This window comes from Pseudophryne corroboree, chromosome 2 (genome assembly GCF_028390025.1).
Source record: "Pseudophryne corroboree isolate aPseCor3 chromosome 2, aPseCor3.hap2, whole genome shotgun sequence".
In the NCBI taxonomy this organism is placed as follows: Eukaryota; Metazoa; Chordata; class Amphibia; order Anura; family Myobatrachidae; genus Pseudophryne; species Pseudophryne corroboree.
In genome coordinates, this window is record NC_086445.1 from 220,691,731 (window position 1) to 220,717,255 (window position 25,525).

General features: G+C 46.1%; 1 protein-coding gene across 3 annotated transcripts in view; it reads right to left on the reverse strand.

Moving 5' to 3' along the window:
• The window catches only part of KIF5A (kinesin family member 5A), a 215,802-nt gene that overhangs the window by 85,083 nt on the left and 105,194 nt on the right, over positions 1 to 25,525 (reverse strand). For 2 of the 3 annotated variants that reach the window (XM_063952348.1, XM_063952347.1), the window contains exons 6-7: positions 9,518 to 9,573; positions 5,391 to 5,478 (exon numbers count right to left, since the gene is read on the reverse strand). In XM_063952348.1, the coding sequence (XP_063808418.1) occupies positions 5,391 to 5,478; positions 9,518 to 9,573 (144 nt within the window). Of the gene's footprint in view, positions 1 to 5,390; positions 5,479 to 5,828; positions 5,906 to 9,517; positions 9,574 to 25,525 lie in introns of those variants that run through there. The other variant, XM_063952349.1, reaches the window with a different exon arrangement.

The window sequence follows — 25,525 nt, forward strand, 5'->3', positions numbered from 1 at the left end:
AGGAGCCCAAACAAAATTGTATCATTAATATACTGAGTCCTGATTTATGAAACAGTTTTCAAAACTCTTGAACAATTTACAAACTGACGATTATATTAAAATCCAAGAAAAATCCATAAAGTTTGAAAATATAGGTATTTTAGGAATTTTTCAATTGTTTTGCCTGTAATAAAATTGCTCAGATAACCTGAGGAAGCAGACAGAGGGCCTAATTTATGTTTGAAAGGAACTGCATAGCTGCAAGGAAGCGGCTGTACAATTCCATGTCATTAAGATTCAAATGCAGCAGGAGAAGTCTGTAGAAGGTACAGTCAGGTCCATAAATATTGGGACATCAACACAATTCTCATATTTTGGGCTCTATACACCCCCACAATGGATTTGAAATGAAACAAGATGTGCTTTAACTGCAGACTTTCCGCTTTAATTTTAGGGTATTTACCTCCAAATCAGGTGAACGGTGTAGGAATTACAACTGTTTCTATATGTGCCTCCCACTTTTTAAGGGACCAAAATTAATGGGACAAACTAAACAATCCTAAATCAAACTTTCACTTTTTAATACTTTTTTGCAAATCATTTGAAGTCAATTACTGCCTGGAACGCATAGACATCACCAGACGCTGGGTTTCATCCCTGGTGATGCTCTGCCAGACCTCTACTGCAAATGTCTTCAGTTCCTGCTTGTTCTTGGGGCATTTTCCCTTCAGTTTTGTCTTCAGGCATTCCCAACCGCGGTCCTCAAGGCACACCAACAGTGATGGTTTTAGTGATATCCAGGCTGCAGCACAGATGGTTAAATCAAAATAACTGAGGTACTAATTAAGTCACCTGTGTTCAAGCCTGGATATCACTAAAACCAGGACTGTTAGTGTGCCTTGAGGACTGCGGTTGGGAAACACTGATCTAGTGAAATGCATGCTCAATCGGATTCAGGTCAGGAGATTGACTTAGCCATTGCATAACATTCCACTTATTTGCCTTAAAAAACTCTTTGGTTTCTTTCGCAGTATGCTTTGTGTCATTGTCCATCTGCACTGTGAAGTGCCATCCAATGAGTTCTGAAGCATCTGACTGAATATGAGCAGATAATATTGCCCCGAAACACTTCAGAATTCATCCTACTGCTTTTGTCAGCAGTCACATTATCAATAAACACAAGGGAACCAGTTCCATTGGCAGCCATATATGCCCATGCCATGACACTACCACCACCATGCTTCACTGATGAGGTGGTATATTTTGGATCATGAGCAGTCCCTTTCCTTCTCCATACTCTACTCTTCCCGTCACTCTGGTACAAGTTGATCTTTGTCTCATCTGTCCATAGGATCTTGTTCCAGAACTGTAAAGGCTTTTTTAGATGTTGTTTGGCAAACTCTAATCTAGTCTTCCTGTTTTTGTGGCTCACCAATGGTTTACATCTTGGGGTGAACCCTCTATATTCATGCTTGTGAAGTCTTCTCTTGATTGTTGACTTTGACACATATACACCTACTCCTGGGGAGTGTTCTTGATCTGGGCAACTGTTGTGAAGGGGTTTTTCTTCACCAGCGAAATAATTCTTCTGTCATCCACCACAGTTGTTTTCCGTGGTCTTCCGGGTCTTTTGGTGTTGCTGAGCTCTCCGGTGCGTTCTTTCTTTTTAAGAATGTTCCTAACAGTTGATTTGGCCACACCTAATGTTTTTGCTATCTCTATGATGGGTTTGTTTTGATTTTTCAGCCTAATGATGACTTGCTTCACTGATAGTGGCAGCTCTTTGGATCTCATATTGACAGTTTACTACAAAACAAAAATGTGCGTATATATAGCTGCCCCCACACTCAAGGTATATGGACAGGTATATACACCCTCCGGCGCTAGTAACTACCATGCAGTTGGAGATCAAATAATAGTGCGGACTGCTGCTTCTAATTATAAGGATAATTGCATTCCTTATATTGAACCAAAAAACACTCTAACTACAGGGGTGTGACCCCCTGTAAAAAATCAGAAGCGCTGTCCGCACTAATTAAAAGGACAATGAGAGATATTCACAATGAAAAATTATATGTAAAAATATATATAAATATATTATATTTTATTAACACATAATGCTGCAGCATAAAAAACAATTATTCAGTACATAATATGCATATTCTAAATCATCATAAAAGTAATAATCCACATATAATGATAAAACATTAATAACTCGCTATGATTCAGAGGCTTGGACTTTAATATTTCGGATTTTCACAGTGTCCACTGTAAGGATATGAATTGGCTGGGATTAGCTCCTCAAACATTGGTTATATTCATGTGTCCTTAATTAATTCGTGTCCAGTGAGAACATGTGTGCACACATATATTAATTTGAAATGGGTAATTACCATATGATATTAGCCTTTACGTCAGCTCCAAATTGACTCTGATAAGGACAATCCCGGTATTAAAACTCCCTCTGCTGGTGCTCATCCATTTGATGCAGAATATCTGGAGAAGATGTTCACAGGAACTTGTCCACAGTGTTCCGACTCCCTCTGCTGGCAGCTGGCCGTAATTGCAGATATATTGCTGGCTGATCGTGACCGCAAGCCAGTAGTCACGTAAATGAATGGGAGATATTCGGCACTGGTATGGTCACTCTGAAAACGCGTTTCTCCGCCTCTCAAACACCCTCAGCGGCTTCCTCAGTTCATATTGACAGTCACAGCAACAGATTCCAAATGCAAATGTCACACCTGGAATCTACTCCAGACCTTTTACCTACTTAATTGATGATGAAATAAAGAGGGAATTGCCCACTCCTGTCCATGAAATAGCTTTTGAGTAGATTGTCCCATTACTTTTGGTCCCTTAAAAAGTGGGAGGCACATATAGAAACCATTGTAATTCCTACACCGTTCACCTGATTTGGATGTAAATACCCTCAAATTAAAGCGGAAAGTCTGCAGTTAAAGCACACCTTGTTTGTTTCATTTCAAATCCATTGTGGTAGTGTATAGAGCCCAAAATATGAGAATTGTGTTGATGTCCCAATATTTATGGACCTGACTGTAGGTGCCTCCTGTTAGCATTTGCGAGATCCGAGTGCCTTGTCTGAGGACATAGCCTCTGATCACCATCGCGACCCTTGATCGGTCATGATTCGTGATGGTTTCAAGCACTGCATAAAATGAAGCTTACTCATGCTGGCCGTAGGATCCGGATACCCGGGTCACTGAAGCCTGCGTTGACAAAGCAGACCATGGACCTGTCCTGCCTTCAAAAAGGGAGTGACACGCCCCCGACTTTAAGAATGGTGCCGGGTCCCGCCCCCAAATGGCGAAGCATGTTACTCATGCTGCGGATGACAGGGGGCTGTGAGCCATATTGCGAGAGCCGTTCTGCACATACGCAGACCCCCAAACATCGGATTTGTATGTAAACCATAGGGTTTGTGTACAAATATGAATTAGGGCCAGAGTATGAAATGTGGAGTACCAAAAAATAAATTTAAGGAAGCCCTAGTATTGCTATTTTTTAATATTACAATTGTTGAAAATTTGGTGATCTTGTCAGTGCTTCCTTAAAAAGCCTGTGGGTGGGAGGGGGGACAGTTGAGTTAGCCAATGATCACCGCTGCTCTGCTCTGCAAAGCAGCCGGTGATCACTGCATGCGCACGGCATCTAACAGTACAAGGAGGGGCGCTGGGGGCTGTCCAGCCGCTCAGGGAGCGCTGAGCACGCCCCCAAAATGACGAAAATGGGGGATGCAAAGCTATGCCATGCCCCCTCCACTCAAGGCCCCACCCCTGGCGCAGCATGTCCCTATTAAGAAGAGACATAAGTTGGGAGGTGTTTGTTCATTCACCATAGCATGTCATTGCTCATCCCCAAACCAGCCTTAATATTGGTAATATATGCAATTGTGTTATGTTATCTGTTACACTCTAGGTAATGTATTCATGTTAGCCCTAGTTTTTTTGTGTTTACTTAAACCGCAGGGGACTCTCAAAGTTTGAGTGATTTAAGGTAACACTGTCCCTTCTGTTTACAGCCTATTGATCAACAGAAGTGATTTTGGTTTATCCAAACCACAGGAGATTTAGTTGTGTGTAGTGTCCCCTCCTCTGTTTCAAAGCTGGCCAGATAGGGCGGCTCTCTTGCTTTTTAATCACCTTGATTAGAAAGTGCGTAATGTATGCCTTAATACACAGAAGAAAGCAAAACACACCCCTGCTACTCTGGCGGTATAAATAGAATTACCCAGAGAGTTAAGAGGAGATTCTCTGCTCCTAGGCTAAGAAGTGATATTCTGTCAGTAGTTCCTTGTGAGAACTGGCAGTTTGGATTGTATTACTGAAGAGTGCTGTCTATCACCCATTCTCTTCAATAAACCACTGTTGCTTTTCCATCTACCACTATGCCTGAGTGATTTGGAACCCCGTATCTTCACAATAATGATAAACAATAGTAGTAGTAATAATTGTAATTGTAATTGATAGTACAACACATCCTGTTTATTTAATCTAAGATGGACTAAATGTTAATTTACAAATATTCACCCTCAGTGTCAGTGCTTCCTTCCATTTATTGGAATTAAATGTTGATTTACAGTAGGTGAGTGCAATTGATATCAGCACTCGATGAACCACAATTGGGTCGCTCTATTTTTCATCTTTCTTCTTTTTGAATGATCACGGATAGCAATCACAGCCAACAAGTTAGCAAATGGACAGTTGTCTTCACACCTGATACTTCATTGTATGTGCAACCACCATCGGACACCAGTTTACCCAAAGTATAATTACTACACCCACAAGTTGAACAGGTTTACTATCAAATTCTTAGACAACCAACAGAACTCCACAAAGCGTACTCTATTGTGCTTTCTTCTTGTGGTTGTTGGTTTTCAACTATGACAACACAAAGGGAGAATCAGCCATGTATTGAGTATAGAGAATGGCGCTGGGAAACCCCACTATTTCCATTATCTTTTTACTGTAGGGCTGTGATTGTTGGCTGCGGATTTCCATTCCCCATACAACTTCCTTGGCAGGCACAAGTCCACAAAAAAACTGACCCAGTTGTTGTTCCTGATACGTGGACCGCACAAAATGTATGATAAAGTAGGCGGGGCATCTCTGGAAAGTGGGTGCAGTTGGGCAGATTAAGGCTTGTTGTGTGGGGAATGGGGTTTTGGTTACACAGATCAGGGGTGGGGATTATTTTGCTGTCATTTTACACATGAAAATTTTGTGATATATGCAAAGACATTAGTAAGGAGCAAGCATGGGGAGACACCAGACAAAGCACAGAGGCCCTTATGTAGGTATAAGTAAGACACATAACCCAGTTCACCACTTGTTCTGTACTTTGTAAAATAAATATAAATAGTATGTAAGAAAACTGTGTTCAGGTCTCACTTGTGACAGCAACATGGCGATTGGACTTTCCTTCATCAATCACATCCAGGATCTCCTCTGGACTGGACACAAAACGCTCGGTGCAGCCCTGGTTGTGAAGAAAAGAGTAGATGAAATAAAACAGATTACAGCTTATTTAATAACATTTCATTTCCGTGCAAAACTTTCAGTGCACAACAGTAACCAATCAACAAGTAGCTTTTACCCGTCTAGTGCTAGAAGTGAGTGTCTGATAGTTTACTGTGTCTTAGTGCAAAGTTTGCACATTAATGTAATGTTAATCTACAAGCCATATAGACAATCTACGCTCAGGTAAGGTGAGATTTTGTCAGAGAACGGCTCAGTGCTGTCTCGGGCCCTAGGACCTAGAGCGGCTTTTGCAGGAGGTGCAATGTGCACATGCATGGCGTCCTGCTATGGCTTCCTTTTCCAACCAACCTTCAGTACGGATGTGCCCCTGAGTAACTTCCGGACTGAGAGCCCCATATAGTGACCCTATAGCCACTATATCATCACTGCTACTATTATTAAGTATTCCACTGCCACCACTGCAGTACAGAGTGTGTACACAACTCCGAGCAGCCCTACAAATGCTCCTGGCTGCAACTGAAGAATCCTCTTAACCTGTTCCAGTTTCTACCTGGTTAATAAACCTTCCTCTGGTTAAGCTGACATGCTGTGTGGACTAACGCCCATTGCATGCTGCTGCCAGTAGCTATATAAATGCGTATTGCAGTCAAACAGTTTGAGATCTAGAGAATAGACACAGGGCTGTGTTTCTTATAATGAAACTATTAAACATAAATGTGAGAAAATGAGAAGTCTTTGAAAATTAATAAAATGTAATAATTTCCCACATCAACAAAATGTGTTGAATATTTACTTTTTATCCCCATGTCCCCCTATATAACTATCTATATTCAGTTTGTGTGTTTGTTTGTTCATTCATTCATTCATTCCCCATAGCATATCCCTGCTCAGCCCCAAACTGTGTTTGTACCAGCCTAAATATTGGAAATAAATGCCATTGTGTTATGTTATCTGTTACCCTCTAGGTAATGTATTCATGTTAGCCCTAGTTTTCTAGTGTTTACGTATACTGCAGGGGACTCTCAAAGATCGAGTGATTTAAGGTAACATTGTCCCTTCTGTTTACATTCTATTGTTTAACACAAGTGATTTTGGTTATCCATCTACCACCATGCCTGAGTGATTTGGAACCCCATATCTTCACAATGATAAACCGTAATAATAACTGTTATTGACAGTACAAAACATTCTATTTATGTAATCTACGATGGACTAAATATTAACTGACAAATATTTACCCCTCAAAACATTTGCTACAGTATGAGGATATAATGTGCTGTATGTTTTATAAAGAGGCAAAATGAAATAACATAATACCCGAGGGAAAACCAGATTCTGTGATCAGGGAGACACGTATTGTCATCATTATAATCATCCCACAATCACGCTATACCAGTCACAAAACTGCCTCTTATAGGAGATGCATCAATATAAAATTCAGTTTTGTTCCACTGTTCTTTGTGAAATGTAATAATCCAAGCCATGGACGCAGCACCGCTACCATTTAATCCCTGACTCTGGGACATGACACTGAGTATTTTTGTAGAGATTAAACTACAGTGAAACAGCATGAGAGCAATACTTTGTGATCCTGCCTTCTTCTAGCTATCCCCCCTTCCCCCGATTGTGTGTATCTGCACACATCACGCTGCATGATAAATGGTCTTTCTTGTTCTAGTAATGGCTCCCTGTGTGTCAGCAATCACTGGAAACCAGACACACCTGCTCCTATTAGGTGGGTATAATTTATCTCCATATATATATAATGCAGCAACTGCTTCCTGTCATGTACATTTCATTTGTATTTCTTGATATATCGCACCATTATACGCTCAGGACAGAACAGATTTCTCCAAATGTTTTTACTTCAGAAAATACTGTCAGACAAATGAAGCATAACATTACAAAAGCCTATTTAACTGATAAATATAAGTAGCAAATGCAAATGTGCAGTAGTCCATAACCACAGCCAGAGCAGCACATGCGTCTTCTCTGTGACGCAGCAGCAGAGCTATTGCCAGAGAGAGAACTCTGCCTCAGTCTGGCTGCAAAGCAATTTGAAAACCCACATTAATGCTCATAAAAGGCACTTCATACTTGCCTACCCGACCCTCTCCATGAGGAAGAAAATACTCTGTTCCTGGACTTTCCTGGTAATGTCTGATTGTCATCACCTGTGGTGAAACACCTTTCTTATCAATTACCTAGCTCACCACAGGTGATGGCAATCATACATTACCAGGAAAGTCCAGGAACAGAGCATTTTCTCCCTCATGGAGAGGGTCAGGTACGCAAGTATGGGCACTGTACACCTACCGTACCTGTGTGACACATACTTGCCTACCTGACCCTCTCCATGAGGGAGAAAATGCTCTGTTCCTGGACTTTCCTGGTAATGTATGATTGCCATCACCTGTGGTGAGCTAGGTAATGGATAAGAAAGGTGTTTCACCACAGGTGATGGCAATCATACATTACCAGGAAAGTCCAGGAACAGAGTATTTTCTCCCTCATGGAGAGGGTCAGGTAGGCAAGTATGGTGTGACATTGCTATGAATGCAGTTACTATGCTGCCGTGTCCAATATTGTTGTGTGATGGAGCAGATGTCAGTGGTGGCTCTGAATTTAATACATGCTGACCAAGGGGATGATTTATTAAAACGTGAAAAGTCCAAATGCTCACAAACAATGTTGTTTTTTTTCTGGTGAAAGGGTTTCAGCCAGTAGCAAATTTCCCATTAGCATACCTCCCAACACGACCCTCTCCAGGAGGGACAGAATGCTCTGCTCCTGGACTTCCCTCTTAATTTAAAATGTACATCACCTGTGCTGAAACACCTACTCATTAACCTGTTCAACACAGGTGCCGGCAATCATACATTAAGAGGGAAGTCCAGAAGCAGAGCATTGTGTCCCTCCTGGAGAGGATCATGTTGGGAGGTATGCATTAGGCACGTGAGGCACATGCCTAGGGGCGTCCCTTGTCTGAGGGCGTCACTTGGATGCTTGTGTTGGTACTGTCAGCCCAAAGAGTAAAATATATCCACTGTGCTTGTACCATAGACCATCTTGAATGGAATGTAAAAGGGAAGGACATGCACTGTACCCTGTACACTGTCCTACTTAGTAAATACGTAGGGGGGGGGGGGGGGGGGGGGGCACCTTACTGTTGTGCCTAAATCTGCCCCTGGTTACAGCTGCCCACAGCAGTAGCTCCCTGCTTTTGCCTGTGATAGCCTTTGCATGGAAAACCTATTTAAGTATAATGGCGGTACGTGAAGCAACACAACACCTGTTTATGAACTGGAATAAAGATATGCAATAGGTATACCTCCCAAAAGTTTTGATTTTCCGATGGAAAAAGCTGTGTCACCTAGAAGGGTTGGTCACATGGGGAATAAGTGCATACACACGGTGCCTATTGACTATGGCCGATTTTGACGTTGCGATTTCCCTTGAACTCCCCGGAGCCCAGAACCACCGATATTGACTATCTTTACTTGACATTTTGACTATGTGCGATTTTGACTATATACAATTTTGACTATACTAGAAACTAACTAGATTGTATACAATATAGTCAAAATTACCTTGCCTGCACACCGTTTTTTCTTGCGATACCGACCCCACGGGAGCGCGCATCAGTATTGCAAGCTGTGTACACTGTGCAATATGTGCCAACTTTTCTTACGATTTTGACTATATAGTCAAAATCGTAAGCCAACATCACACAGTCTCTATGCACCTTTAGTAAGGATAGCTAGGGACAACGGCTTTTTCTGTTTTTACAATACGTGAGCCACACACATATTGTTACATTTGAAGACAAAGAAGAAGAAAGGTATTTGCTAGTGGCTTGTTAAATCTGCCAGAATAGTCTTAGAATACAGATTGCAGATATATGAAAGTCTCGTTTTCTGATCCATTAGCTCTACATTTATACCAGCCATAAATCTATATTTGCAGCAGGAGTATAGTTAAATATCTGCCCATAAAACAAAACCACAAAAAAAGACAAGCCTAATGTCTGCTCTCACCTTGACGTATGGAACTCGGTTCTTGTCCTCATGCACAGAGAGGTTTGTTTTAGATACTGGAAAGGAAACAAATTAATTGATTTTAGAAACATTGCCAAGATATTTTTCTTTCAAGCTATAATAAATTCATGTGAGACAGGGGTGCGGTATGGAAGGTCGACAGTAACTAGGTCAACAGTGCCTGGGTCGTCCACTATTGGTAGACAGTAACTAGGTTGACAGGGTCTCTAGGTCGGCATGTCAAAAGGTCGACATGAGTTTTTGATGTTTTTTTTGGTGTCGTTTTCTCCGTACAGTGACCGGGAACCCCAATTAGTGCACGTGTCCCCTCACATGGCAAGCGAGATACCGCTGCGCTCGGCACAGGTTACTATTCCCAATCGTAATCCGCGTGGATCGTTAAGTATGAAAAAGTTCAAAAAAAGAAAGAAAATAGTGAAAAACTCATGTCGACCTTTTGACCTGTCGACCTAGAGACCCTGTCGCCCTAGAGACCCTGTCGACCTAGTTACTGTGGACTTAGTTACTGTCGACCTAGAGACCGGATCCCGTGAGAGAGATCTGCTAGAGATACTGCTGCAGTTGCGGTGTCATATGTGTGTCCTTTTTGCATCTTCTCCGCATAAATGTGTGTCTTAATCACAATGTGATGTGACAAAACCACTTTATGAGATGGATTAATTTGATATGCAACACTTGCTTATCTCTGTGCGAGATCTGTACACAAAGTGCTACAATGCAGCGTGCAGTGCAGGGCCGTAACTACGTGTGTGCCAATTGGGCTTGGCACACAGCGCAGTTGCCCTGAGGGCGCACGGCCAGCGGCATGTAATGAGTCAAATTGACTCATTACATGCCGCCTGTTCTGTGCTGTGCGCCGCCGCGCTGTGGAGGGAGAAGAGAGCAGCGCCGGGCAGGTGAGAAGGAGGAGGAGGGAGGGGGACTGGAGCCGCAGCAGCGCTATTTCATTGGTAGTAAGCGCCGCTGAAGCAGCCCCCTCTCCTTCCGTATTGGCTGCCTGGCGCTGCTGTGGATGCTGGGATGTGGCTCCTCCATCCCAGCATCCACAGCAGCGCCAGGCAGCCAATACGGAAGAAGAGAGGACTGCTGCAGCGGCGCTTACTACCAATGAAATAGCGCTGCTGCGGCTCCAGTCCCCCTCCCTCCTCCTCCTTCTCACCTGCCTGCACCGAGGAAGCTGCACGAGGAGCCTGTCAGCGGGGAGATGGTAAGTATCTCTCTCTCTCTCTCTCGGACACCGTCTGCCATAATGTGTAAAAAGGGGGCCTGGCTGCCGCAATGTGTAAAAAGGGGTACACCATCTGCCGTAATATGTAAAAAGGGGGCCTGGCAGCCGCAATGTGTAAAAAGGGGACTGGCTGCCGCAATGTGTAAAAAGGGGGACTGGCTGCCGCAATGTGTAAAAAGGGGGACGCTGGCTGCTGCAATGTGTATAAAGGGGGACACCATCTGCCGTAATGTGTAAAAAGGGGGACGCTGTCTGCCGTAATGTGTAAAAAGGGGGACTGTCTGCTGTAATGTGTAAAACGGGGGACGCTGTCTGCCGTAATGTGTAAAAAAGGGGACTGTCTGCTGTAATGTGTAAAAAGGGGGACGCTGTCTGCCGTAATGTGTAAAAAGGGGGACTGTCTGCCATAATGTGTAAAAAGGGGGACGCTGTCTGCTGTAATGTATAAAAGGGGCTCTACCTGGTGTAGTGGCGCTACTGTGCAGCGTAATTTGAATAATTGAGACTACTGTGCACCGTAGTATGAATTGCTATTATTTTGTGGCCACGCCCCTTCCCCATAAAGCCACGCCCCTATATATTTTTCACGAGCTGCACGGCGCACACTGCCCCTATCTTACATGGAGGGGGGGGCCAATGTCGTTTCTTGCACACAGCGCTAAAATGCCTAGTTATGGCACTGGTGCAGTGGATGCGTCTGCTTTCACGACAAGTTCTGTTGTGCTTCATATACAGATTCAGACTCAGTCGCACACAGATATACATGTGTTGCATACCAAATTAATCAGTGCAATTCTCATGAACCAGTTTTGTTGATTTCAATTAAGATGCACTTTCAAGCAAACAAATCTGAAAAAGACTCTACACAGCTTGGTGCATCACACTCGCGGTGCACGGGCTATTGAGACAAGGAGGCATATTTACTAAAGTGCAGGTTTTTAGAAGTGGAGATGTTGCCCATAGCAACCAATCAGATCCTACCTATTATCTTCTAAAGAGTGCTAGATAAATAACAGCAGCTGTGGAGGCATTGCACGTTTTTGCATACACTGACAGCTATTTACTGACAGTACATTCTGGTGCTTGATGAACCACAAGCACCAGCATGCCTTTAAATCAATGGTTTTCACTGCATGCAGGACATGTTTTTCCCAGGCTGGGAAAAGGAAGAGAGCAGTGAACAGTGAACACAGGCCTCATACACTCCCACCTGCAAGAATGGTTGTGCAGTGATGACATAGGGGGTAATTCCAAGTTGATCGCAGCAGGAAATTTTTTAGCAGTTGGGCAAAACCATGTGCACTGCAGGGGAGGCAGATATAACATGTGCAGAGAAAGTTAGATTTGGGTGGGTTATTTTGTTTCTGTGCAGGGTAAATTTTATTACCAGATAGGTTCAGGGATGGTTACAGGTAATTTTCAGTGTGCGGAAGGGAATTTAGGGGTGGGGATTTGCACCCCCCTCCTCTCTGTCTGTTGTCAGGGTAAATACTGGCTGCTTTATTTTTACACTGCAATTTAGATTTCACTTTGAACACACCACACCCAAATCTAACTCTCTCTGCACATGTTATATCTGCTTCCCCTTCAGTGCACATGGTTTTGCCCAACTGCTGAAAAAATAAGATTTTACTCACCGGTAAATCTATTTCTCGTAGTCCGTAGTGGATGCTGGGAACTCCGAAAGGACCATGGGGAATAGCGGCTCCGCAGGAGACTGGGCACAACTAAAGAAAGCTTTTAGGTCACCTGGTGTGCACTGGCTCCTCCCACTATGACCCTCCTCCAAGCCTCAGTTAGGACACTGTGCCCGGACGAGCTGACATAATAAGGAAGGATTTTGAATCCCGGGTAAGACTCCTACCAGCCACACCAATCACACCGTATAACTCGTGATACTATACCCAGTTTAACAGTATGAAAACAACTGAGCCTCTCAACAGATGGCTCAACAATAACCCTTTAGTTGACAATAACTATGTACAAGTATTGCAGACAATCCGCTCTTGGGATGGGCGCCCAGCATCCACTACGGACTACGAGAAATAGATTTACCGGTGAGTAAAATCTTATTTTCTCTGACGTCCTAGTGGATGCTGGGAACTCCGAAAGGACCATGGGGATTATACCAAAGCTCCCAAACGGGCGGGAGAGTGCGGATGACTCTGCAGCACCGAATGAGAGAACTCAAGGTCCTCCTCAGCCAGGGTATCAAATTTGTAGAATTTTGCAACCGTGTTTGCCCCTGACCAAGTAGCAGCTCGGCAAAGTTGTAAAGCCGAGACCCCTCAGGCAGCCGCCCAAGATGAGCCCCCTTCCTTGTGGAATGGTCTTTTACTGATTTAGGATGCGGCAGTCCAGCCGCAGAATGCGCCAGCTGAATTGTGCTACAAATCCAGCGAGCAATAGTCTGCTTAGAAGCAGGAGCACCCAGTTTGTTGGGTGCATACAGGATAAATAGCGAGTCAGTTTTCCTGACTCTAGCCGTCCTGGAAACATAAATTTTCAAGGCCCTGACTACGTCCAGTAACTTGGAATCCTCCAAGTCCCTAGTAGCCGCAGGCACCACAATAGGTTGGTTCAAGTGAAAAGCTGATACCACCTTAGGGAGAAACTGGGGACGAGTCCTCAATTCCGCCCTATCCATATGGAAAATCAGATAAGGGCTTTTACATGACAAAGCTGCCAATTCTGACACACACGCCTGGCTGAAGCCAAGGCCAATAACATGACCACTTTCCACGTGAGATATTTTAGATCCACGGTTTCAAGTGGCTCAAACCAATGTGATTTTAAGAAACTCAACACCACGTTGAGATCCCAAGGTGCCACTGGAGGCACAAACGGGGGCTGAATATGCAGCACTCCTTTCACAAACGTCTGAACTTCAGGTAGTGAAGCTAGTTCTTTCTGGAAGAAAATCGACAGAGCCGAGATCTGTACCTTAATGGAGCCTAATTTCAGGCCCATAGTCACTCCTGCTTGTAGGAAATGCAGAAATCGACCTAGTTGAAACTCCTCTGTTGGGGCCTTTTTGGCCTCACACCAAGCAACATATTTCCGCCATATGCGGTGATAATGCTTTGCAGTTACATCTTTCCTGGCTTTAATCAGCGTAGGAATGACTTCCTCCGGAATGCCCTTTTCCTTCAGGATCCGGCGTTCAACCGCCATGCCGTCAAACGCAGCCGCGGTAAGTCTTGGAACAGACAGGGCCCCTGCTGCAGCAGGTCCTGTCTGAGCGGCAGAGGCCATGGGTCCTCTGAGATCATCTCTTGAAGTTCCGGGTACCACGCTCGTCTTGGCCAATCCGGAACCACGAGTATTGTTCTTACTCCTCGTTTTCTTATTATTCTCAGTACCCTTGGTATGAGAGGCAGAGGAGGGAACACATAAACTGACTGGTACACCCACGGTGTCACTAGAGCGTCCACAGCTATCGCCTGAGGGTCCCTTGACCTGGCGCAATATCTCTCTAGTTTTTTGTTTAGGCGGGACGCCATCATGTCCACCTGTGGCCGTTCCCATCGATTTACAATCAGCGTGAAGACTTCTGGATGAAGTCCCCACTCTCCCGGGTGGAGGTCGTGCCTGCTGAGAAAGTCTGCTTCCCAGTTGTCCACTCCCGGAATGAACACTGCTGACAGTGCTAGTACGTGATTTTCCGCCCATCTGAGAATCCTTGTGGCTTCTGCCATTGCCATCCTGCTTCTTGTGCCGCCCTGTCGATTTACATGGGCGACTGCCGTGATGTTGTCTGACTGGATCAGTACCGGCTGGTGTAGAAGCAGGGATTTTGCCTGACTTAGGGCATTGTAAATGGCCCTTAGTTCCAGAATATTTATGTGTAGGGAAGTCTCCTGACTCGACCATAGTCCTTGGAAGTTTCTTCCCTGTGTGACTGCCCCCCAGCCTCGAAGGCTGGCATCCGTGGTCACCAGGACCCAGTCCTGTATGCCGAATCTGCGGCCCTCTAGAAGGTGAGCACTCTGCAGCCACCACAGCAGAGACACCCTGGTTCTTGGAGACAGGGTTATTAGGCGATGCATCTGAAGATGCGATCCGGACCATTGGTCCAACAGGTCCCACTGAAAGATTCTGGCATGGAACCTGCCGAAAGGAATTGCTTCGTAAGAAGCCACCATCTTTCCCAGGACCCACGTGCAGTGATGCACCGATACCTGTTTTGGTTTCAGGAGGTCTCTGACTAGAGATGACAGCTCCTTGGCTTTCTCCTCCGGGAGAAACACTTTTTTCTGGACTGTATCCAGAATCATACCCAGGAACAGTAGACGTGTCGTCGGAACCAGCTGTGATTTTGGAATATTCAGAATCCAACCGTGCTGGTGTAGCACCTCCTGAGATAGTGCTACTCCCACCAACAACTGCTCCTTGGACCTCGCCTTTATTAGGAGATCGTCCAAGTACGGGATAATTAAAACTCCTTTTCTTCGAAGGAGTATCATCATTTCCGCCATTACCTTGGTAAACACCCTCGGTGCCGTGGAGAGTCCAAACGGCAGCGTCTGGAATTGGTAATGGCAATCCTGTACCACAAATCTGAGGTACTCCTGGTGAGGATAGTAAATGGGGACATGCAGGTAAGCATCCTTGATGTCCAGGGATACCATGTAATCCCCCTCGTCCAGGCTTGCAATAACCGCCCTGAGCGATTCCATCTTGAACTTTAATTTTTTTATGTATGTGTGCAAGGATTTCAAATTTAAAATGGGTCTCACCGAACCGTCCGGTTTCGGTACCACAAACAGTGTGGAATAGTAACCCCGTCCTTGTTGAAGTAGGGGCACCTTGATTATCACCTGCTGGGAATACAGCTTGTGAATTGCCGCTAGCACAGCCTCCCTGTCTGAAGGAGTAATCGGCAAGGCAGATTTTAGGAACCGGTGGGGTGGAGACGCCTCGAATTCCAGTTTGTACCCTTGAGATACTATTTGCAGGATCCAGGGATCCACCTGTGAGCGAGCCCACTGATCGCTGAAATTTTTGAGGCGGCCCCCCAACGTACCTGGCTCCGCCTGTGGAGCCCCACCGTCATGCGGCGGACTTGGAAGAAGCGGGGGAGGACTTTTGCTCCTGGGAACCTGCTGTTTGTTGCAGCCTTTTTCCCCTACCTCTGCCTCTGGGCAGAAAGGACCCGCCTTTTCCACGCCTGTTTTTCTGAGTCCGAAAGGACTGTACCTGATAAAACGGCGCCTTTTTAGGCTGTGAGGGAACATGGGGTAAAAATGCTGACTTCCCAGCAGTTGCTGTGGAAACTAGGTCCGAGAGACCATCCCCAAATAACTCCTCACCCTTATAAGGCAAAACTTCCATGTGCCTTTTTGAATCTGCATCCCCTGTCCACTGGCGAGTCCATAAGCCTCTCCTAGCAGAAATGGACAATGCACTTATTTTAGATGCCAGCCGGCAGATCTCCCTCTGTGCATCTCTCATGTATAAGACTGAGTCTTTTATATGCTCTATGGTTAGCAGAATAGTGTCCCTGTCTAGGGTGTCAATATTTTCTGACAGGGAATCTGACCACGCAGCGGCAGCACTGCACATCCATGCTGACGCAATAGCTGGTCTAAGTATAATGCCTGAGTGTGTATATACAGACTTCAGGATCGCCTCCTGCTTTCTATCAGCAGGTTCCTTGAGGGCGGCCGTATCCGGAGACGGTAGTGCCACCTTTTTAGACAAACGTGTGAGCACTTTATCCACCCTAGGGGGTGTCTCCCAACGTGACCTATCCTCTGGCGGGAAAGGGAACGCCATTAGTAACTTCTTAGAGATTACCAATCTTTTATCAGGGAAAGCCCACGCTTCTTCACACACTTCATTTAATTCTTCTGATGGGGGAAAAACTACGGGTAGTTTTTTCTCCCCAAACATAATACCCTTTTTAGTGGTACCTGGGTTTATATCAGAAATTTGTAACACCTCTTTCATTGCTTCAATCATGCAACGAATGGCCTTAGTGGACATTAGACTAGACTCATCGTCGTCGACACTGGTGTCAGTATCCGTGTCGACATCCGCGTCTGCCATCTGAGGTAGCGGGCGTTTTAGAGCTCCCGATGGCCTTTGAGACGCCTGGACAGGCACGAGCTGAGAAGCCGGCTGTCCCGCATTTGGCATGTCGTCAAATTTTTTGTGTAAGGAGTCGACACGTGCACGCAATTCCTTCCATAAGTCCATCCACTCAGGTGTCTGCCCCGCAGGGGGTGACATCCCTTCTATAGGCATCTGCTCCGCCTCCACATCATTATCCTCATCAAACATGTCGACACAGCCGTACCGACACACCGCACACATACAGGGAATGCTCTAACAGAGGACAGGACCCACAAAAGCCCTTTGGGGAGACAGAGTGAGAGTATGCCAGCACACACCAGAGCGCTATATAATGCAGGGACTAACTGAATTATGTCCCCTATAGCTGCTGTTATATATACTGCGCCTAAATTTAGTGCCCCCCCCCTCTCTTTTTTACCCTTTTCTGTAGTGTAGACTGCAGGGGAGAGCCAGGGAGCTTCCTTCCAGCGGAGCTGTGAGGGAGAAATGGCGCCAGTGTGCTGAAGGAGATAGCTCCGCCCCTTTTTCGCAGACTATTCTCCCGCTTTTTTATGGATTCTGGCAGGGGTAATTATCACATATATAGCCTCTGGGGCTATATATTGTGGTATTTTTGCCAGCCAAGGTGTTTTTATTGCTGCTCAGGGCGCCCCCCCCCCTAGCGCCCTGCACCCTCAGTGACCGGAGTGTGAAGTGTGTATGAGGAGCAATGGCGCACAGCTGCAGTGCTGTGCGCTACCTTGGTGAAGACTGATGTCTTCTGCCGCCGATTTTCCGGACCTCTTCTTGCTTCTGGCTCTGTAAGGGGGACGGCGGCGCGGCTCCGGGACCGAACACCAAGGCCAGTTCCATGCGGTCGATCCCTCTGGAGCTAATGGTGTCCAGTAGCCTAAGAAGCCCAAGCTAGCTGCAAGCAGGTAGGTTCGCTTCTTCCCCCCTTAGTCCCTCGCTGCAGTGAGCCTGTTGCCAGCAGGTCTCACTGTAAAATAAAAAACCTAATTATATACTTTCTTTTTAGAAGCTCAGGAGAGCCCCTAGTGTGCATCCAACCTCGGCCGGGCACAAAATCTAACTGAGGCTTGGAGGAGGGTCATAGTGGGAGGAGCCAGTGCACACCAGGTGACCTAAAAGCTTTCTTTAGTTGTGCCCAGTCTCCTGCGGAGCCGCTATTCCCCATGGTCCTTTCGGAGTTCCCAGCATCCACTAGGACGTCAGAGAAATGTCCTGCTGCGATCAACTTGGAATTACCCCCAGTGTGAGAGGAGAAGACAGAAGAGGGAGAGGCAGAAATGGGAGAGGAGGAAGCAGAAATAGGACAGACACTTATAAAGCAAGCCAAATATATTATTGAAAATATGTTTACTGCAAGGTCTGCCATGATCAACAATTTAATAACGAGGTGGCCAATGGTCAGGCGCATTCAGCTGGGTCTCTTAAGGGCAGTACACACTAGGAGAGATGTGTGCTGAGCGATCTGTCACAGACCACTCAGCACATATCTCTCCCTCCCGCTCAGCACAGCGCAATGTGTGCTGAGCGAGGGGAGTAGGGGGGGGGGGGGGGCACTCATTTCACCCAGCGAGTGAAATGAGCGTTGTGCTAGATTGTGCTTGCATGCAGGCCAATCTAGCACCGGCGATAACGACGCGCTGGACCTTGCGTCGCTATCGCTGGGGGGCATACACACGAGAGATCCGTGCTTAACTTCTAAGCAATCCTAGTAAGATTGCTTAGCGTTTAAGCACGAATCTCTCCGTGTGTACCCCTGTTTACAGTCCACATAGCCCCGGCAGCTGCTCAATGAACACACCATCAGACAATGAAGAATCTATCCAAGCACATTATTGTTTTCAGTGGCATCCAACCACACAGCCACATACATAACATATTTTGGGACCAATTTATCAATGAGTGATAAAACTCGTTGCGTATAATAAAAGGTGCTCCGTCCAATCAGCTCCCAACTGTCATTTATCAAACACATCACAAGCGGTGAGCACATGATAGTTAGGAGCTGATTGGCTGGAGCACCATTTATCATATGCAATGAGTTTTATCACTCACAACGAGTTTTAGCACTCGTTGATAAATGAGCCCCTAAATGTGTAACAATCACATCTCCACAGCTTCAAGCAGGTGACAGATCAAAGTCTATGATTACAGCATAATATGATCATTCTAATGGATAAGAAATTGGCACACTCCACCTGAATGTATAATAAGATAATTGCTAATTTTGCATAACATTAACATATCCCGTAATAAATATCACTGTAATGAATATGTATGGCGGAATCATTCCCTGGCAGTTGTCTACTTGTGTACTGGTCCAGCAACACATTTATCATACAGCTAATCATTTGTGCTACAGTAGGTCTGTCCCCTAGGGGTTTTTCCCTTTTCTTACTTTCTTTTACCAATAAACAATAACTGAAGGGAAGAGGAAAATCAGCCCATGCAAATGTAACTGAGATGGGGATTATCTGGGTATATAAAAATCTATATGTCTATAGTTAATTGCAATAATAGATAAACCTCTACAGCATATTTGCACTTTAAGACCAAAGGTTTTATAAACGCTTGAGCATTAATGATAACTATGTAGGAAAACTGAAAATGTAGTTTTACGTACTGTAGTTTCTATATAATAATTCTTCAAAGTCTGTCCAGAGTCAGATGTGGAGTGGGAGCAAGTCTGACAGTGCCGTAACTAGACATTTTAGTGCCCTGAGCCAGAAAGAGAATTGGTGCCCCCCCCCCCCTCCCCTCACATATAGAAAATAGGGACAGTGAGCGCTGCCAAAAATATAGGGGTGCGGCTTTATGGGTAAGGGGCTTAGCCACATAACAGTGTCTGTTATTCACATTACATCGCACGTTAGTGTCCATTATTCATGGTACAACGCACAGTAGTATCCGTTATATACATTACATCACAGAATAAAGCACCATATACACGTTACACAAGGTACAGCCCCTTACACACATAATGCCCACTGTTGTTGTGCCACTTATACACATAATGCCCACTGTAGTTGTGCCACTTACACATAATATAATGATATCTGTAGTTGTGCCGTTTGTACACATAATGACCACTGTAGTTGTGTCGCTTACACAGTGTCGGACTGGGGTCTGAGGGACCCACTGGGGGGGATACTGTTGTATGGGCCCATGCTTAAGGGTGTGGCCAGCCACCACAGAGGTTTGGCTAACCATTACAGAGTACATGATCTGTGCTCCTTGGTAAATGTATAATAAACCAAATGATTGTGAAGTATTATGCAACATATGTATAATGCATAATTCAAGTGCACTAGGATAGAGTTTGGAACCTGATCCCTAGAGGAGGAGGAAGAAGGGGGGGGGGGGGCACAGGCAGTGGGGCCCACCGGTGGTTTACCCTGTTCGCCTGTGGGTCAGTCCAACCCTGCGTTTACACACAAAATGACTACTGTAGTTGTGCCGCTTACACACAAAATGGCCACTATAGTTGTGCCGCGTTTACGCACATATTGATCACTGTAGTTGTGCCACTTACACACATAGAAATGCCCACAGTATATGTACCCCTTACCGGAGCCCTTGGAGCTGTCCGCGGAAACCTGCTACTGCATACGAGAAAAGCAATTGCTATAGCTGCTGTGCAGTATTGTGCATGTAACTTGTAATACTGTACCTGCAGAGTGCTTGGTAATAAAGGTGGTATATCTAACTACACTGTGTAATAATACACTTACTCCCAAAAAACTTATCCCAATTACCTTCACAATGCTCATTTACACTGGATACTCCAGGGATTATCACAGGTGTAGCAGACAACACAACACTACCACTTTCTCATAACTCATCTAATTAAGCACTACAAAGCACCAGCAGACGCTACTGCATTGTACGAGTCAGTGGCGGAACTAGCAAGCGGTGGGCCCAGGTGCGACAAAATGCTTTGCCCCCCCCATCCCATCCAAGTCCACCCCCTCACCCCTTGAGAGGATCTGGTGAGGGGGACCTGCTCAGGGCCAGAGAAATGGATACCTAACAACAATGCCGTAACTAGACATTTTAGCACTGTGTGCAAGAAACGGCATAGGAGCCCCACCCCTGCATGCAAAACAGGGGCAGTGCGCGCCGTAGGCGCGCGCAAAAATACATAGTGGCGTGGCTTCGCGGGGAAGGGGTGTGGCCACAAAATAATACCAATTCCTAAAACGGTGCACAGTAGTCTCCATTCTTCAAATTACGCCGCACAGTAGCACCACTACACCAGGTAGAGACCCTTTTACACCTTACAGCGAACAGATTCCTCTTTTTACACATTACGGCAGACAGGGTCCCCTTTTTACACATTACGGCAGACAGCGTCCCCCTTTTTATACATTACGGCAGACAGCGTCCCCTTTTTACACATAACGGCAGACAGCGTGCCCTTGTTACACATAGCGGCAGACAGCGTGCACTTTTTACACATTACGGCAGACAGCGTGCACTTTTTACACATAACGGCAGACAGCGTGCCCTTGTTAAACATAGCGGCAGACAGTGTACACTTTTTACACATAACGGCAGACAGCGTCCCCCTTTTTACACATTACGGCAGACAGCGTCCCCTTTTTACACATTACGGCAGACAGCGTCCCCTTTTTACACATAACGGCAGACAACGTACACTTTTTACACATAGCGGCAGACAGCGTGCCCTTGTTACACATTACGGCAGACAGCGTGCCCTTGTTACACATTACGGCAGGCAGATTCCCCCTTTTTACACGTTGCGGCAGGCAGTCCCCCGTTTTTACACATTGCGGCAGGCAGATTCCCCATTTTTACACATTACGGCAGGCAGATTCTCCCTTTTTACACATAGCGGCAGGCAGATTCCCCATTTTTACACATTGCGGCAGGCAGATTCCCCATTTTTACACATTGCGGCAGGCAGTCCCCCCTTTTTACACATTGCGGCAGGCAGTCCCCCATTTTTACACATAGCGGCAGGCAGTCCACCCTTTTTACACATTGCGGTAGGCAGTCCCCCATTTTTACACATAGCGGCAGGCAGTCTTAACAAATAAAGAAAGAAAGAGACAGAAAGAAATAAAGAAAGAAAGAGACAGAAAGAAAGAAATAAAGAGAAAGAAAGAAAGTAGAATTATACTTACCCTCTCCGCTGGCTCAGGCTCCTCGTGCAGCTTGACGATTCCCGGGCAGTAGACGAGGTGGAGGAGGGAGCCGCAGCAGCGCTGTGTTATTGGTGGAGGCGCTGCTGCTGCTGCCCCCCTGCTTCACTATAGGCTGTACTCGGAAGACAGTCTATAGTGAAGCAGAGGGGCAGCAGCAGCGCCTCCACCAGTAACAAAGCGCTGCTGCGGCTCTCTCCTTCACCTCCGTCCTCCTCCTTCCCCCGTCCGTGCCGCTGCTCTTCTCCTCTGTGGGCGGCTGTGCGCTGCGGGCAGCGGTTCCCCGCAGCGCACAGCGGCATGTAATGAGTCAGTTTGACAGAGGCGGGCCCCAGTGCAACGCACTGCTTGCCCTGCCGGTAGTTCCGCCTCTGGTGCGAGTGCCTAGCGCCTGCCCGGGACACACAGCAGTGGCTCCTCTTCGTCTGGTGGTGGCAGTGTAGCAGCGGGCTGCACAGGGGGCAGTAACCAGAAGCACGGCGTGCCTGGTCTCCTGCAGCCGCCAGCCAGCCACTGGGAGAGGGAGAGTCATCTCCTCCTGGAGAATGGCGCTGTGCAGGAAACACACCGTATATCACCGTCACTTCCTGCACAGCAGCACACGCTGGCTGGGGTCTCTTCCATCAGAGCTATCATGCTGCAGATAACAGTGGCGGTAGTAAGCAACCTTGCGGGTGGTGCTGCCTGATGGTGCACCCACAAAGCATATGCGTTGTGGACAAGGCACCTCAGGCATACACAGAGTTACGGCCCCTGTCACTCATTCTGTACAAACCTGGCTGTGGCATTGCATTGTTCTGCTATACGAGCTGCCATAACCTATCTGCTATTCGCAATGAAAATAGTCTTATTGCGGTAAGATTTCCACGCGGGCGAAGCCGCAGGCAAAAAGAGCAAGGAGACCTAGGGCCCTTTGACATAGTCAGCCTGCAAACCTTACATATTTAACATAAAGCAGGCGGAGCTTGGGCTGTCGTCCCAACATGTACAGCACCAGCATTTTGACAGTATCAATCCGGGGAAGCCCAGAGGTGCGGGCTGACAAAGATTGGCATTATTCTTTAAATTTCCGTAGCAAAGCACGGGTATTCAGCTAACACCCAATAATTAAACCAATAATCTGTTGCATTCCAGTCAAACACCCTATTCATTGAGCTATTTGATCCTGCATAAAAACTATGAGAACTATATGAAGCTACTTATACTTTGTAAAAAAAAAATAATCAGTATTGCACACATCCAATCCCTTGCAGCCACACACTACATGTGTCTGCTCAGATGCAATGCTGTCATTTTTTTTACAAAGAACAAAATGAGCTTCATATAGTTAAAATTCTCTACCTTAGAATTCTCTAGCTTTCTATGCAAGGGCAGGTAGCTCAATGAATAGAGTGGAATGGGTATATACAGGCAATGGGTTAGTGTCCCGGTATGTCAGCATCTTGAAATGTAATAAAGGACAGTGTGACTGAATAACAAAGAGCTATCCAGTTAAGTTCATGAATGTTGTATTGGTATTAGTGACGGAAGGGGTTGGGGTAGGAGACAAGGGCGCTCAGGAGATGCTGGGCTTCACAATAGGGGGGGAAGCGTCAAGTAAAAGTAATTAAAACAGATAATTGACAAGTGCGGTCAACAGCGTCCCCTACCCTGCAGCGCTATGTGCGGTGCCCACTCCACGCACACCTAGCTGCAGCCATGATGTCTGATAAGAGACAGAATCATGCCTACTCCACTCTCCCAGGCAATGGCTACTACTGCAGGGGGCAGAGAGAAGGGGGTAATTGTAGAGAAGGATCTACTCCTTAGCCTGGGTGCAATATACTAGTATCTTTAATAAAACTTGTTCCCAAAAATATGACTCATCTTGTTTCACGTCATCCGACAGGTCCTCCAATGTCTTACATGCACCCACTGATGCTTAGCCAGCTCCCAAAGGCGGCATGTTATCAATGTGTGGAGAATCCCATATACCCTTTTCTTAGGTCGAAAGTTGAAGATAGTGACCTTGTTATAACCCAGAGCCATCTGTAAAGAAACCTTTATATGCACGGTTAGCATTGAATTTGGGTGAGTGTGTAGTTTGCACATGCATTACATCTTGCAGAGTTAGGCTATTGTTTTTCCTCGTTTGCATTGTTTGTGTGGAATGTTACTAAGTGGAGGACCTTGAAGACTTTCATTGGGATTAACCTCACACATATCCAGCGTTGGGGGAAGGTGTATTTTCATAAAGACCATACACCTATTCCACTGTGCACTGAAAGAAACCTTTCTAAGATCACCACCTTCTGTCGGCAAGTGAAAAATCTGAGTGTTCTAACCATCAGGTAGTACCCAGGGGTCAGGGAATTTCACTATTGTGTTCCTCCTTGTCGCATGGACTGACAACAAAAGAAAGCAAAAATAGGATTTTAATACCTACCGGTAAATCCTTTTCTCTTAGTCCGTAGAGGATGCTGGGGATGCTTCAAGAACCATGGGGTATAGACGGGATCCGCAGGAGACATGGGCACACTATAAGACTTTGAATGGGTGTGAACTGGCTCCTCCCTCTATGCCCCTCCTCCAGTCTCCAGTTATAGGAACTGTGCCCAGGGAGATGGATATTTAGAGGGAAAGGATTTATTTAATTATTTTAACTAAGGTGGGATACATACCAGCTCACACCACTAACATGCCGTTCAACATGGCATTCAACAACAACGCATGCAACAGCATGATCAACAACAGTCACTAAACTCAACGCAACACGAGCGTAACTATAAGCAAACTGCAGATATATAGCCCGCACTGGGACGGGCGCCCAGCATCCTCTACGGACTAAGAGAAAAGGATTTACCGGTAGTTATTAAAATCCTATTTTCTCATACGTCCTAGAGGATGCTGGGGATGCTTCAAGAACCATGGGGTTTATACCAAAGCTCTAGAACGGGCGGGAGAGTGCGGATGACTCTGCAGCACCGATTGACCAAACAAGAGGTCCTCCTCAGCCAGGGTATCAAACTTGTAAAACTTTGCAAAGGTGTTTGATCCCGACCAAGTAGCAGCTCGGCAAAGTTGTAACGCCGAGACTCCCCGGGCAGCCGCCCAGGATGAGCCCACCTTTCTGGTAGAATGGGCTCCCACTGATTTCGGTAACGGCAATCCTGCCGTAGAATGAGCCTGCTGAATCGTATTACAAACCCAGCGCGCAATAGTCTGCTTAGAAGCAGGAGCCCCAATCTTGTTGGGAGCCCACAGGACAAACAGAGCCTCTGTTTTCCTAATCTGCGCCTGTCACGATCCGGGTATCTGGACGCCATTTCTAACCTATCAGATGCCTCCTAAGGCTGGCTCAGCGCTCCAGGACCGGATCCCATCTGTTATCCTGATGTGCACATTCCCGCATCCTCTCTTGTCTCTCTGGACGCAGTCACAGTAACGCCTTATACATCTGGCATGGCGTCTCCCGCGGCCTCCGCCGCCGTCCCTGAGCTTCTGCATTTAGAGTGGCGATTACGTCAG